The 17,088-nt window shown below is 35.8% G+C and overlaps 2 protein-coding genes and 1 pseudogene across 2 annotated transcripts; all 3 read right to left on the bottom strand.

Moving 5' to 3' along the window:
- Positions 1 to 1,781: 1,781 nt before the first annotated feature.
- LOC101405846 (olfactory receptor 8K3-like) lies at positions 1,782 to 2,717 on the bottom strand. Its single transcript, XM_004443639.2, has one exon. The coding sequence runs from the start codon at positions 2,715 to 2,717 to the stop codon at positions 1,782 to 1,784; it is 936 nt and encodes a 311-aa protein (XP_004443696.2).
- A 7,350-nt stretch (positions 2,718 to 10,067) lies between these two features.
- LOC106800213 (olfactory receptor 8J2-like) lies at positions 10,068 to 10,999 on the bottom strand (annotated as a pseudogene).
- A 4,808-nt stretch (positions 11,000 to 15,807) lies between these two features.
- On the bottom strand, positions 15,808 to 16,737 carry LOC101406108 (olfactory receptor 5T2-like). Its single transcript, XM_004443640.1, has one exon. The coding sequence runs from the start codon at positions 16,735 to 16,737 to the stop codon at positions 15,808 to 15,810; it is 930 nt and encodes a 309-aa protein (XP_004443697.1).
- Between the last annotated feature and the right edge of the window lie 351 nt (positions 16,738 to 17,088).

A 17,088-nucleotide genomic window follows, 5' to 3' on the forward strand; every position in this document is an offset into this window, starting at 1 on the left:
ACCTTCAAGTGTAATCATACTCCTTCACATACAAAACAAGAACATTACAATATCTATTCTCTCCCAGTATGTCCCTTATACAATTTGTACTGTGTATTTTTATTATTTTTAAATAATTAATTGACTTTGAGGTTTAAATTTTTAGAAACCTTATATGTGTTTATTAGTTCAGGTGTTCTTCATTCCTTTGTCTAGATTCAGGTTTTCACCAGGTATCATTTTCCTTCCAGCTGAAGGGCGTCTTGATCATTTCTTACAGTGCAGGTCTGCTGGTGATGGATTCTTTCAGCATTTGCACATCTGAAAGTCTTTATTATGCATTCCTGTGTGAAAGATCTTTTTCCAGGTACAGAATTCTAGGTTGACATGTATTTTGTTTGTACTTTAATGACGTTTCTCCTATGACTTCTCACCTGCAGTGCTTCTGATGACAAATATAATGTTATTCTTTTCTTTGTTTCTCTGTGTACAAAGTACCTTCTTTCTTTGACTGCTTAAGCCTTTTATTTATCACTGGCTTTCAGCAATTTGATTATGATGTGCGTTCAAGTAGTTGTCTACATGTTTCTTGTATCTGGGTTTTGTTAATCTTCTTGAATCTGAAAATTTTTTATTTTAACCATATTTATTTTTTAAAGTGTATTTTTTGAATAATTTTTAATGCCCTTCTATTTGAGGGAGTTCAATTACTTGCATACATGGTTGCTTGAAGTTCTCTCCCAGCTTATTGATGCTTTTTCCATGTTTTTGATTTTTTCACCTTCTGTGTTTCATTTTCGATACTTTCTATTGCTATATCTACAGATTCAGTAACCTTTTCTTCTGTAACGTCTAATCTGCTGTGAATAAGGAGAACTGACCTCATCACAAAATTTATTTCCTCCAATCAATGGACATGATATATTTCTACATTTATGTATTTTTAATAACTCAGTAATGTTTTTGTAGTTTCTAGCAATGAAGTTACACAAATTGTTCATTAGATTTTTCCCAAGTACTTTACAGATGTTTTTCTAGTGTAATTGATAGTTTAAATTTTATTTTTACCTTTTTTGTTAGTATATAGCAAAATAATTGATGTTTTATATGCTGACAATATATCCCCTAACCTTGCAAAATTTACTCATTATATATAACATGTTAGCTTGAAGATTCCTTTGAATTTTTAATGCACAGAATTATGCCACTCAAAATAATTACACTTTTATTTCTGCTTCCTCGAGCATTTACATGTTTACATATCATAATTTAACAGAAATCTGAGATGCCACCCACTACAAGGGAGCTAGAGTGAAAGTATCATTAAGGCAGACATTTCGATGTCTTCTTCATTGCTGTGTATCTGCCCAGCACATAGAGGAGTACCTGCCATCTTCTATATGTCAGTACGCCGGTGTGATGCACGCTGGTATTTAAATGGTGCATGAGACACAAAAAAAATATTTTATTGAAAGATACAACAATGCCTTTAAAAAAAGATCATCTACTGGGAGATGCACTAAGCAAGACTTCCCTTCAGTTGTAACACAAGCACTTGGCAATGTCAGAACAGTGATGCAGACTCCAGTCTCTTGCTCTGAAAATTGAGGACAAGATCAAAGTTGATACCAGAAGGATGATCACTGCTTGAACATTTATAACTGGAAAATTAGAAAAACATTTCTAGTTTCCCATGATTTTTACACATTACTACTTTCTAAAGGCCTATTATACATAATAAATTGTTGTCTATAACCTAATTATTGTATATATGTTCTATACTGAACTTTATATAGGGAGTTTCACAGATTTTTCCGTATCCTATGAAGGGCACCTTTTACCTCTTTGTTCCTCAAGCTGTAGATCATGGGATTCAGCATGGGTATTACCAAAGTGTAAAATACAGAGGCCATTTTATCAGTATCAAAGGAATGACTGGACTTGGGCTGCACGTACATAAAGGATAGAGTCACATATAATACAACTACCACTGTCAGGTGAGACCCGCTGGTGGAGAAGGCCTTGTGCCTACCCTCTGCACAGTTCATCCTGAGGATGGCCTTAAGGATCAGGATGTAGGATACAAGGACTGTCAGAAGAGATGAAACTAAATTAAATACTGAGAAGATCAGTATTATCAACTCAATTTCACGTGTGCTTGAGCACAGCAAAGTTAACAAGGGAAGACTGTCGCAGTAGAAATGACTAATGACATTATAGCCACAGAAGGAGGAAATAAAAATCTTTACGGTGGTTATCAGAGAAACAAAGGCACTGTAGAGATAGGGGACTGCTACCAGCACCCAACATACCCTGTGTGACATGATAACTGTGTAGAGCAGAGGGTTACAGATGGCCACATAGCGGTCATATGCCATTGCTGACAGAATGAAAAGTTCACTAATGATAAACAAGATGAAGAAAGCTAGCTGTGTAGCACACCAATTATAGGGGATTGTATTTTGATTAACTACGAAATTTACCAACATTTTGGGTCCCACAGCTGTTGAATAACCAAGATCAATGAACGCCAGATGTCTGAGAAAAAAGTACATGGGGGTTTGTAGCCTGGAGTCCATCTTGGTGAGGATGACCATGCCCAAGTTGCCCACCACTGAGATGATGTAGATGATGAGGAAGAGCACAAATAATGGAGCCTGCAGCTCAGGGCGGTCTGTGATTCCCATTAGAATGAATTCTTTCAGCACTGTGTGATTGTGCTTGTCCTTCCAGGCCATTATGGAAAATTGCTGTGGGAAGAACCATCAGAAGAGTCATTGGGTTTCAGGAGCTATTGTGGTTAAACTTTTACTATGCAAAGCCATTATGTGTAAGGGAAATCCAATTGTTTTTAGATGCAGTGATTTCAAACAAGACCTCCCGCCATCATTAAACCTAGAACCAAATTTAGAAACCATTACAGCCTAAGATATATAGTAGCCATTTTATGTTTTGTGTCACATACTGCTTATCATTACAAGGTCTATACAGTCCCTTTATGGTTCTGTCAATAATAGATCATCGCAAAAGTTTGGCCTAGAGTGAGAATCCTGGTACTTTTTTAAAAATATTTTTTATTTAAAATACATATAATTTAAAACATATCCAATTTTAGATGGAATTATATTAAAAAAGAATAGCCCTCTGCTTTTGCCTCCACAACTTCAGTCCCAATCTCCAAAGAAAACCATAATTAACCCATTTACTAGACTTTAATTTACTTCTCTTCATTATGATCCCACATATCTAAATGGTATTCTCTTTCCACTATCCATTTGATTTTTTAAATTTGTATTCTCCTTCCAGTGTACTTTTATGAGTTTTAAACATTGTTTAATGATTTGTACAGTGATAGAAAATAATTTAACTACCTCATAGAAGTGCCCCACATGCCCACTGTAATGCACATAAGTAACTTTATTTCCTCTAGAACAGTGTATTCTAAACTTCAGTACTTGTGTGCTGATTTTTGAGGTTTCTGATTTTTGCTATGTTACATATCAAGTAGGGCCTGCATCTATGGTTTATTCAACCTGAGAAATAATAATTAGCAGGTGTTCCCGCATTTGCTTTGACTTTAGCACTAATTTCTCTGAAATGATGGGTTTAATGCTGTAGTTATATTTTTCTAACACATTTGAAGACAAGTAAAAAAGATAATTAAAATGCATTGCTTTGTTTTGTTTTGTTTTTTTGCTGGGAAAGATTCACCCTAAGCTAACACCTGTTGCCAATCCTCTTCTATTTTTCCTCCCCAAGCCCCAACAGGTCGTTGTATATTCTAGTCGTAAGTCCTTCCAGTTCTTCTTTGTGAGCCACCACCACAGCGTAGCTACTGACTGACAAGTGGTATGGTTCCAAGCCTGGGAACTGAACTTGGGCTGCTGAAGAGGAGATTGCCAAACTTTATCCACTAAGCCATCAGGGCTGACCCTTAAAACTCATTTCTTAATGTACCACCTAAAATCATCGAGTAAACTACTATGAATATACTTATCCAACAAAGAGAAACATCACTCTAAAGTATAGGACACTGTCTGAACTGCCTGAGGGGCTGGCAAACAATATCATTGGATGAAGTCTAAGGTTGAAAAATAAAGTGATGGGGAACGAGGAGTATGACATATTGCATGATTCATTTGAAAATTCACTCAAGTTTTACCTGTTTAAATGTACATGAACAGGACAGAAAATTATTTGATCCACATAAAGCCAATTGAATATGGCATTCATAGAAATGGAGTATATATACTATATTTCCATTAGTATATTATTCTCATACCTTTATTTCAGCTTCCATCAAGAATACATCAAATATCTTGAATTAATAAATTTTAATGTAAGGGTTGCATTTTCTCTACTTCTACTTTCCCAACTCGTTTCCCCTTCAGATTGTTTTAAAGGCAGGTGCTCCGAAACTTTCATGGAAAAAATCATCCATATTTATGAAAACCTCTTCCAGAGTTTAAAAAATGTGGACCACATTGCAACTCATCCTAGGAGGCTAGAAAAATCCTGATTAAAAAATATATGTGTATATAATAATAAAGAATGTATTCATGCCTATCATTTCACTTATATGGATGCAAAAATCCTAACCAATATTAATATATTATCGATATAAATTTTTAAGATGTAGAAGAATTACAGTACATTATATTCAAGCTGGGTTGATCCCATGTTTGGCTGAATGGTTTAATTTTGGAAAATCTATAAATATAATTCACCACATCATCAGACTGAATTAGGAAAAATCGTATAAGCATTCAAATAGATGAAGAAGTAATATCCTTTAGATAGAACAAAAACAATAAAAATTAATATTAAAATGAAAATTCCATAACAATAGAAAATCTTATAAAAACTAGACAAGTTACTGTTAAAAGGAGAATAATTAAAATTTTATTGAGAAACATTATAGAAGTTCTAAATAAATTGATAGAAATACTGTGTTCCTGGATTGCACAACTCGGTGTCATAAAATGTCAATTCTGCTCAAATTAATCTATTTGCTCAATGCCTTTCCAATCAGAATCTCACTAGGAGATTTTGTAGAATTTGACACTGATATATAACGTATTTAGAAAATGCAAATTATAAAGAATAAGCAAGATACCTTTGAAAAGACCTGAGGTACCAGGTATTAAAACTTATGAAGCCAGAGTTATTGAGACAATGTGGCATTGGCACATTGATGGGCAAATACATCATGGAACAGAATAGAGAACTTTAGAAAAAGACCCACGACTGTACAGAACTGCAGTGTTTGACAGAGGTGGCATGTTAGGACAGTGAGGCAAAAATGTCTATTCAATAAATGTAGCTGGAGAAAATGATTATCCCTGTAGAAGATGATGAAATTAAATGTTTAGCTCATCCGTGTAAAAATCAATCCTAGACAGGTCAAGAACTTAATGCTAAAAGAAAGTACTTAAGCTCTTACTGCCTTGAAAACTAAAACATCTGGATATCTCTAAAGAAGCAGAAATTTCAAGAAAATCAGAAGAGAAATTCAAGATTAATTAGACAGATTAAATCTACCTCACACAATTACTCTGTCCAAAAATCTATTCACGATATTAAAATATTAACAAAAAAGTAAAAATAAGTATTCATTAGCAGCAACCAAAGAAAGAAAATGTAAAGTGTGGCACTTTAAGCTGCAAAAACCTATACACAAAATAATAAATATTCCACAGCAGTTTGTACAGTTTGGCCAACCGCTGCATCGCAACAACACAGTGTTGTAATTTTACACATCCCTAGAGATCTTCTGAAACACAACTGAGTTGACAATTTATGTGCTCCTCCCACCACCACCCCTACCCAAGCACTGAATACAAAGAAACAGGGAAACTGAGCAACAAACATTTTATCTGATAGAAGCTCAAATTCCAGAACTGCACTAGGACTTGAGGAATGGATCTGAAGCCAAAGGATGTCCTCCTATGCAAATGAAACACCCAATCTCAACTAAGTATTCTGTAAGGTTGTGCAAATAGACTCAAAGGAGATAAATGCCTTGGTCAAATTGAAAACATTGTCCTCCCATTCAAAGGAGGGAAAGGAAGAAAGAGGGAGGACAGAAGAAGGAAGGCTCTTGAATGGCTCTAACAATATGTCAGGCTCATTAGTCTTTGGGTGAGTTAGCATCAGCAGAAATAAGTACGCTCTTATTTTAAAATTATAAAAAAAAAGACAAACACCCATACTTCTCTCATCCAACACTGTTAGTAAGGCCATAGGTGCTTATATATATTTCCACGGCTTACTGTGTAAAACACACTGCATTATCTCTATAAGGGGACACTGACTCTGCAATAAAGTGGCATTAGTGAAGGATGTGAAATCAATATAAATCTTTTCTAATTACAACTTTGAAATGTGACAAAATTTGCTGCTTGGCCAATCCTACTACGTGAATACCAAAATTTTGTAACTTAAGATGTGCAGAATTATACTCACTAGCTGTGGGAGTTGATGCCAATCCCCAAACGATTATTATGTGGCTTGTCATGATCACGGAAAAATTTTAAAAAGCATACTGATTATAATTATATCCTGTTATTCTAGATTCTCAAACATGTGGGCAATTTCTGTGTGCTGAGTGTCCTTGTTTGCACTGTACCTGTGCCATATAACTGGGACCTGTGCAGAGGGATGGAAAGGTCTCCTACCCCCCTCTTCCCATCCTTAAAAAATAATTTTTGTTATTCATTGTGGCATGTGCAATTTATAACATGAATGACAACAGATCAAGAAGAAAATGTCCCTTAATACATTTAGGTACATTATGAGAGAGGAAAGGGAGTATGCAAGCCTTGAATGATGAAGTGTTCAAGGTGTGGCAAGTTTGCCAATACTGAAAACAGAACACATGGAGCCAATTAATAATTCTTCCAAGGATTGATCTCCTTGACTCTTTAATTGTACTTATTTTAAACTTGGTTTTGCCCCTACTATAAATATGTAAGGAGATACTTCAAAATCTTTAGCCTCACTATCCAAATGAAAACGAATTTAACACAAAGATAGTAGTGACAAAGACATCTTAGTATTGTCGTACCAGGGACATGTTAGCCTAGCTCAAAAAGTCTATCTTATATTACTTTGGCTTTGCCATCATCTTACTATTGCAAATGTCACTGTATCAGACACATCTGTCTCCCCATACCTTGTCATTTTGAGCCACCTCTGACTTGGCCTACAGCCATGGTAGACTTCTTCTGGCATGCTGACAGCTTCCCATCTCACATGTTTTATTTCTTTTCTTGAGGGGAAAGTGTCTTGAAACCTTGCTCAGAACATATAGAAGGCAATTTGGAAGTGCCCCAGATTTAATGGGTCAAGGAGGGGTACTCAACTGGTAAGGGACAGACGTCGATGGATAAACACCCAAGCTTTTCTAGCCTCCTTTTGGACAATTCCTAGAAGAGCTCTGAAGGATACTTCAAAGCATCTTGAGTGATGGAACCTTAGCACAGCAGCTAAGGTTAGTATAGATGACAGCAGTCATCTGTACTTTACTGCGCACTTTATTAACTTTCTCCCTTCTTGGTCTCACATTCCCTATTCCCTCATTTTAGATTCCCGGAATCATCTACCAAATAAGCATCATATACCAAGTAATCATCCACCAAATAAACATCAAGTCCTTGCCTCAGGATGTACTCTTGGGGGAATTTACACTCTGACAATCTCAGTCTTTTGTATGGTATTAGCAAAATGAGGCCACACATCTGTAGCACAAATGATGCTCTATGGTTGCATGATAATAAGAGATGATGATAATATCATATTACTGGATAACTGGAAGCCCTATCAGAAACTATTACTCTCTGAGGCATAGACACTCACTAGGCGTCAATAACCCTGACCTGATGAACAGCATCTTTGCTTAGACAACATTGTTGGTGGAGCTTTCAAAAAATGCTTACTCCCCCTTCAGAATGTTTACTGTCTAGAATCCCAGTGTAAGTACAGAAATAATAATGAATAGAAACAAGGTAACTAATACTCTCAAAGAACATAATAATAGTAGTAAAAACATATCATAACTCCAGAAAATATAGTTTTGAGAAGAGATTATTAATATGCATTGTATAATGTATTGAGTCTGGCATTGGTGACTATACTTATATCTAGAATTTAAATTGAAGACAGGTGTCAAAAATAGTCATCTAGTAATGATGATAATCAGTGCCATCTACTCACCTAAATGAGGATGAGTCTGGTTCCCTCAACTGAGTAACAATTGAACTGCAGTCAGAAGAATTTATGTGAGTCTCTTCCCTTTGAGACACTGCTTTGGGGGCTTAACTGCCCCTTGGGAACTTGAATGTAATTTCTTGCTTATTCCCAAAGCATGTGAGAACATGCTTCAAAAACATATAGTTGAGTGAGAACATTCGTGTATCAAAATGAGTTCCACAACAACATACGTGTGCACAATGAGACATACATTATATTTACTTTATAAGGCTGTATTCCTTTTTAAGGGCGTGTATCAGTTTTGTAGAGGAGGTACCCAAGTGGGAAAGGGAAATTGAGGTGTGGATGGAGAATGAGCACTGATGATGATTATGGGATATGGAATTAGGGTATCATTAACTCAATTTAGTCCCTCAAGTCACAAAAAGAAATAAAAATAAGAGTTATACACGTATTCATATTTATTCCTTCTGAATCTTTTAAAACATTTGAGAACACGTTTAAAGAGCTTTGTCTTCATCCTGAGGCATAAAACTTGGGAAGAAGCCATGGTGGAAAATGGTGAATGTTGAAGTAATTTGTGGGTGATTAAATCACTTTAGAATTTAAAAAATTCTGAAATGATGCCAGTGTCTATCTTTACTTTGCATGTCATGCCCACTCTCCCTTACTCCATTGTATGTTAGTAGTATTTTACATGTATAGGCAGCGCTATGGCACATAATGATTGTTAACTTTTTTTTTTTGGCCGTGAGTGTCCTTGAGAATTGGTGTCACTTTGAGGACAATGATTTTATTTTTTGTCTAATAAATTTTCATCCAAAAAGACAATCAATAAAAATGTTGAAAGAAGTGATGTTTGTTGTTATGATTTCATAACAAAGACAATTAACTCTATGCAACAGTTTTTAGTATAAGAATATGATATGGAAAAAATTAATTATACATTATATATGGATAAATATTACCATTTTGCCTTGTGCACATGCACCGAGTAAGAGGGATAAAAAGATAGAATCCCCTTCTATGTATGTTTTTTCTGTTTTGCCACGTCTTATTTCCATGTATATCAAAGCATTTTTTGTTTAGTTTTTATTTTTCCCTAAAGGATTATTTTTTTCTGTGATATAAATTTATTTCAAGTGCAAGATAAAAATGGGTCCAAAAAGGTTGATAAATTTGATAAAATGCTGCAAAATCTAATAAAATTTTTAATAGTTGACCATAGCTATCTGCAGCAAGGAAGATGATGTGACCCTTGACCACCTTCCAGGAAGTAATTCTCACATACCTCCACCACCAGCTACCAGGCTTCCTTTCCTTGTTTAGAAATTATAACAACCCTTTAGTAACATATTTTTCGTTAAAATGTGTTTATTTTCAAATTGTTGTTTATTACTTATATAAGTATATTTTCTCAGGTCAATTAATGACTTTTTCTGCAGGGAAAATTGGGTTTCGGAAGGTTGAAATAAAAAGGATTAAGATTTTTCCCACTGAAATTAATGAAATTTTTAGCTCCTTATTCCCTCTTCAGTAGGATATTCAGGGGCAAATGAAAACCCTTAAATGAAGATAGCAGTAGTTTTATTAATTGTTTTTAATTTTTATATTTTGAGGAAGATTGGCCCTGAGCTAACATCTGTTGCCAGTCTTCCTCCTTTTTTCCTGTTTTCGCCCCAAAGATCCAGTAGATAGTTGTATGTCGTAGTTGTACATCCTTCTAGTTGCTCTATGTGGGACGCCATCTAAGCATGACGTGATGAGTGGTGCATAGGTGCACCCCCAGGATCCAAACTGGCAACCCCAGACCACCGAAGCAGAGTGCATGAACTTAACTGCTCCCCTGCTGAGCCCCAATAATTGTAGTTTTAAATTTACATTAGTTTGAATGATTAACATGAGTTATGAAGAATCTCTTCAATGCATCCTTCACGTCCTTGTTCCTTAGCCTGTAAATGAGGGGATTCAACATTGGTATCACCAGGGTGTAGAATACCGAGGCCATTTTATCAGTATGTAATGAATGATTGGTTCTTGGTTGCAAATACATGAAGAGAAGAGTCCCATAGAAGACAGTGACAGCCATCATGTGAGAAGGACAAGTGGCAAAGGCTTTTTGTCGCCCCTCTGAGGAACATAACCTCAAAATGGCAAGGCCAATGTTGAAGTAGGATATTAGAACAATAATCACAGAGAAAAACAAATTGGTTCCCCAAAAGGCAAACACAGCTGTTTCTGGAACGTAGGTATCGGAACAGGGTAATGCTAACAAAGGGACATTATCACAGTAAAAATGGTGGATAACATTGGAAGAGCAATATGACACAGAGACGACACAGGAAGAGACAGTCAGTGCTGTGGTCAGACTGTAGAGGTAAGTGAGGGATACCAGCAGAAGGCAGATCTGTGGGGACACTACCACCATGTACAGCAGGGGGTTGCAAATAGCCACATAGCCGTCACAGGCCATTACAGCCAGCGTGAAATTCTTAGCCACAATAACAAAACAAATCCACCCAGTTGGGCTACACATTCATAGTAGGTTATGGTTAGAAGCTAACCAGCATTTTAGGGGCAATGACAGTAGAATTGCCAAGATTGATGACAGACAAGTACTGGAGGAAAAAGTATATGGAAGTTTCAGGTTGAGAGTCCACACTGGCGAGAGTGATGATGCCCAGGTTCCCTTCATGGTCAGCCTGTAGACGACCAGGAACACAAGGAAGAGTGGGATCTGGAGGTCTGGACGGTCTGAGACACCTGTGGGGATGAACTCAGTCACCCAAGTGAGATTTCGTGGAGCCATTTATATTATTGCTTTCCTCTTTTAATGGGCAAAATGGAAAGAGATGAATAGATGGTAAAATTGTTTTTTCTATTAGATGCTAGATTGTTAAATATTTCCTTTAAAATCAGTTTATTTTTGTTCACAAACACTTAAAACTTTCATTCTTAAAATCTTAATTGCTTTTCTCTCCATCCTTTCGCAAAGTTCAGAAATACAAACTCTCTAGAGACCAATTTCAGAATCTTAGAATTTTTTGACCAAGCTACTGTTTTCTTTATTCACTGTTGGATATATTTTATATTGGATGAATACACATCAATGTAGTATATTATTATATGCATTAATATTTATATTAATATTAATATATGGTATTGCATGAATATATATATACATGTGTGTATATATGTGTATGTATATTTTTAGATATACACATACATGCCTCTGTGTGTATGTTTTCAATGATGAAAGAGAGCTACCTATAAGAAATTGATGACTCAGACTGACTTCTAGTGTTTTTTCCTTGGCTGTCACAGGCTTTCTCTCCAGCCCACACTTTGCCGTCTTCCTTGAGAATTTCAGTATTTCTTTGGGAAAAACTTTTGGTATCGTCAGTTTCTCCTTATCAGTTTCCACCACGCCAGTCTGCTTCAGCCTCAGCTGCCCACAGAGAGACTACACCTCAATACTCTTCCTTCTTAGTATCACTCAGAAACTCTGAATCTTCTTTATTTAATCACATTCCCTTTCTTCTGCCAAATAAGCCAGTCCTGTCCTATCAGTCTGACTTCTACTTGCTCAGCTCTCTTCTCTATTATTTTGTTCTGGCATTCCTCCCTTCCCTTTCCAACTTATACCTCTTTCTTTTAAATTGCTTAATGCCTGTTTTGATTTTTTTAAATTAATACTTATAGTTTTATTTGTTAAACTTGATCACTTTCTTTTACTTGGGTAGAGAAATGAGTGGAGGAGAATGCTAACATTATTTAGTGTTGTCTGTTCTCAGAACTATGCTAGGCATTTTGAAATAATGGCCTCATTACTCTGCAAGAACGTCCAAGAAGATTGATATAATTACTTCTGTGTCTGATCAGACAATTGAGACTCAACGAGATTGTTACTCAAAGGATGTTGGTTAATGGTATGGTTTTATGGTTTTGTTAGCTTGTTTGGACGGTTAGTTGGTTGGTTGGTTATTAGTCGATCAATAACTAGCTGTGTCATTTCTATCAAGTATTTATATTCTTATGTTGTGTGAATTAAATGAGAAAGGGCACCTATACAGGTTAGTTAGCACAGAGCCTGGTAACAACGGATGCAAAATAGTTGGTACCAGTAGTTAGTGTTATTGGCGTATTTTGAATGATTTTTTAATGTGGTTTCTTATTTCAGTCCCAGTAACTCATTCTACCTTACTGAGGGCTTTTATAGTTGAAATAGACATAATAAGTGAATTATAATTTTGCATATTCAGAAATCCGGGACTCATGATATCTAGCTATATATTTAACAAACAAATCAAGTTGTGCTCTCCCACAACCTGATTCTCTCTTAAATCTGTGGTGTTTGTTTGTTTTAATTTAGAGATGCTTTATTCCATACATCAAGTGTATCTGGAGCTGATCTGATGATGTTGCACCAGTTATCCCTTATGTCTTGTCTCCTACCACTGCATCTAAAAAGAACTGCACTGACATGCACAGTATGAAAACCAACAGGTGGGTGGTGTGGTTCCCTGACAAGGAGATGAACTCAGGCCACAGCACTGAGAGCTCCGAATCTTAGCCACTAGACCACCAGGGCCGAATCTAATTGCATATATCCTTGCCTATTAAAAATTCCCTCTTCTGCTGAAATATAACTGATGGCAAAACTAGGGTTGCTTTTTATTTCAGTAAGTTTATGTCACTGAAATAAAGTTTCTGTAGAACAGTCCCAGTTTTCTCCCGTTTCTTTGGAATCTTGGTTAATTTTACATTTGTTCCTGGTAAGAGTTATTTAAATTTTCTACGTATACTTCTTTCCAAGTTTGTTTTTGAAAAAAATATTTTATAGGTTTATTAAAATAATAAATTCTCAGTAAATAAAACTGTGAAAACCACCTAATGTTAACCATTTTATGTTACAATGTGGATGAAAAATAACATTTCATATTAATTTTTAAATAGCTTCTGAAATAATTTTGAGAGTATGTTCCATTAGTCTGTAACTGTAGAATTTGTCTGAAACTTATTTAAATGTGGATTGAGTTAGGGACAAACTGCATCTCGATATGAGCTCTCAGTGTCCGCCAGCAGCATAGAGATTGACTGTTGAGAGCAGACATCTTTTTATCTTAGGACCTATCACCTTGGGCAAAATAAATACTTGCTTTTATTGATGTTAAGTCGTTTATTAGGTCTTGGGGACATAAAATCTTATATTTTAAAGAAACTTAAGAATCTTCTTATCTGGCCTAAAACATCCATCAATTCTTCCAGTTTGAAGGCAGAAAACGTTCCTTTTTGTACTAAGATGAAATATACTCCCTGTACTGACGCCTCATTATTCTATATAAATGCTCAAGCAGTCTAATTTATCCATAGGGATGCTGGACACAATTGTTTAACTCATGTCAGCATCATTTCTTCTTTACCAGAAGTAAACATATCTACGATTTCTCATTCATAAGTAAGTCGAATCGGTTATCTATATATTTATGTACTCATTAATAAAACACTATAATTTTGCAGATATTTTAATCAATTTATATTATACACTGAATATTTTATTCTGCAAAGTTCTTTTTTTATTCTGAGGCCTCGTTTTGGTCTCGCCCATGTTAACTTGTTTAGCTATACATTGTTCCCTGATTTTGTTGGGGAGGTAAACTTATTAGACATTTAAAAATTGTTTCCCAAAGTGGTTGTAACTTTTATACTCCTACAGCAGATTAGGAATATTTCCTTTACTCCATCTCCTCATCATCAGTTGGTAGTCCTAGACTTTTCAATTTCTGTCAGTGTTATGAGTCTTAAAGAGTGTTATATGTCATTTTACATTCACATTTTCCAGATCGTCATTAAAGCAAAGTGCACCCGTTGGCCTAAAGAGGTTTCTTCTTTTGTGAATATTCTGTGTGTATTCTTTGTCCATAGTATTATACAACTTTACAGTATTATTTATTGTTTCAAAAGATGTGTAATTATATCTATTTTCTCTAGTCTAAGGCTATTTCTTTTACTACATTTGGAATTATTTTTTTCATTCAAAGCTTTAAAATTTTAGAGCATAAAATTTATCTATCTTTGTGATTTTAAGTTGTGTTTAAGGATCTCTTCAATGCTGAATCATACACACAGACACACACAGACACACACAGGCACACACACACACACAAGTTCAGTCCTCGTTTGCATGGTTTGGTACGCAAGGATAGTGAACCAGTGACAGGGTTTGATTTTGACATTTGAAGGAAGGAATCATTTGAACAGTAGTGGGAAGAACCTTTCAAATTGGAGAAAACAAAGGCAAGGAAATTGTGGTAGGAATATGATGGTAAGAGATGTTCTGCGTAAGAACTCTTGAGTTGTTATTTAAATTTAATCATCCCAAATTAGGGAAACATCCTTAGGTTGGACTCTAATTCTGAGAAGATTGTCTCATTGGAATTAAATAATGATACCCTTGAGGCAAAGAATGAGTTTTCACTAGTAAGCATTAAAAATTAATAAATAAAAAGGAAGGAGGCAAGGGTGAACACTACAACTTAAAATTTTCTTTGAGGGAGACATCTTTGCAATGAACATGAGGTCTGATGGATGTGGGGCTTAAACATACACATAGGCGAGAGTCTCCTCTCTATCTTGGTTCTTGGCTGGGGCAGCGAGGACTGTGGGGTCTGCAAGGGCATCAGAGATGGGTAGGGATCAAAGGAAAAGCGAGCTAAAAGCTGAGTCAGGGCTGGGTCTTAAGGAACCCCATAAAGATGGGCCAGGGCTTAGCTGTGGGAAGAGCTCAATCTGCCTGACAAGTATGCCTTTTTCTCTGAATTGGGCTTTACTTTTGTTATTCTTGAATTTAAGTAGGACCTTCATAAATGCTAATGCCTAGACTTTGTTTTCTGTGAGAAATTAAAGGTGGGTTTAATGTCCATGCTCTGGATGAAATAACAAACTTGGGAGAAATGCACCCTTACAAATCAGCATAGTAATGATGCCAGGAATTTGAACGTGTTCTCTGTGATCCCTGAATCCCATCCCGGAACAATAGATCCGATGTCACCACTGTCTATGGTCAGTTTGGTTCCAAAGCATAAATCTAAGGATGCAGGCAGAGTGCTTTGAACTGGAGTCAGAGAGAAATGACTCCACAGAAAGTGGTCTGAGATTATGTGAGCTGTGATTTTGCTATTGGTTAGGTGGTATTTGATCAAGCTAGTCAGATATAATTATAATGCTATTTATAATCGCAACTATGGGAGCATATACGTTTGAATTATCTGGAGATGAGAGAAAACAACACACAACATTCTAAAGTAAAGATTACGTATGTATATGCCTGGGTGTGTGCATTTGTGTTATCTAAATCAGTATACCTTCTCATACATATATGTGTATATACATATATCAGTAGAAACATATTAAGAAGCAAATGGATGATACAGATTTTTCTGCATATGAAAACAGCCTAGGTAGACTGTTAACTATGATCTTTATTTTAAAATATCCAGGGAAACAGAAATACATGAATAAATTAAAATAAAAGATGTTCATCACATCCTCTTGATATTGAGACATAGAATATCACTCTCAATTTTTTAAGTTCAATTTTTACTGTGAACATTTACTTTATTGATAAACTATTTTTTTCCTAAACAATTTTTCCATTGCTTCTTTTACATCTTTGTTCCTCAAACTATAGATGATAGGATTCAGCATGGGAATAACAATGGTGTAAAATATTGACACTATCATGTCATGATCAAAAGTGTAGCTGGAACTTGGTCTCACATACATTAAGAGAAGTGTACCATGAAAAATTGACACTCCAATTAGGTGAGAGCCACATGTAGAAAAGGCTTTTCTTCTCCTTTCAGCAGAATGCATCCTCAGAATCACCACCAGAATGAAGCCATAGGAGATGAGGACGATCAGGATAGTGACTATCTCAATAAAGCCCACGAAGTAAAAGGGTAGAAGCTGGTTTGTGTGAGTCTCAGAACAAGAAATAGCGAGGAGAGGAGGGATGTCACAAAAGACATGTTTAATTTCATTGGATCCACAGGATAGACTAAAAGTAGCCACCATGTGTAAAGTAGCATGCAAGATGCCACAAAGATAGGAAGCAATGATGAGTGGCACATAGACTCTGGATGACATGCTAAGTAAATACAGGAGAGGGTTGTAGATTGCTACATAGCGATCATATGCCATTGCAGCCAGGAGAAAGCATTCTGTGGTCCCAAAAGTAGTAGCGAGAAACACCTGTGTTGCACATCCAAGGAATGAAATGACTTTACCCTTTGACATAAAGTCTACTAACATATTTGGATTAATTACTGAGGAATAGCAGGCATCCACAGATGATAACACACTCAGAAAATAGTACATGGGGTTGTGCAGCCGGGAATCCCCAATAACCAACACAATTAGTCCCAAATTTCCTATCAGAGTAAACAGGTACATTGCTAGAAATAGGAAGAATAAGATGACCTGCAATTCAAAATTGTCTGTGAAGCCCTTCAGTACAAATATAGTAACTTCAGTGCCATTCTTCATGTTGACACCTCAAATTGAACAAATTGAAAATATTCATAAAATTAAAATGCATTTACTACAAAAAGAATAAACAAAATTGTGACTCAAGGGATGGTGAGCTATGTCTTCATATTTATTTTTTGGCAATGCATAATTTCCCAGTTGTGGATCAGGAAACAGTGGCAAGACAGTGGGTCAAGTGTTCATGCCACTCACTGCAGAATCAAATGGAAAATATGGGTGTTCACTCACTGGCTGAATTCATGTAATTTTTAAAATCATCAGATCAACTGGTTAATTTACCACTCTATTCTATTAGCTGTTTTCATATTAAATCACATTAAAACACCAAGTGATTGGCTAAAACATAAT

This window comes from Ceratotherium simum, chromosome 34, assembly GCF_057802395.1.
Source record: "Ceratotherium simum simum isolate JZ-2026a chromosome 34, ASM5780239v1, whole genome shotgun sequence".
In the NCBI taxonomy this organism is placed as follows: Eukaryota; Metazoa; Chordata; class Mammalia; order Perissodactyla; family Rhinocerotidae; genus Ceratotherium; species Ceratotherium simum.

What these genes read in the sequence shown, in the direction of transcription:
- LOC101406108 (XM_004443640.1), bottom strand. Translation starts at nt 16,737, where the DNA reads ATGAAGAATGGCACTGAAGTTACTATATTTGTACTGAAGGGCTTCACA.
- LOC101405846 (XM_004443639.2), bottom strand. Translation starts at nt 2,717, where the DNA reads ATGGCCTGGAAGGACAAGCACAATCACACAGTGCTGAAAGAATTCATT.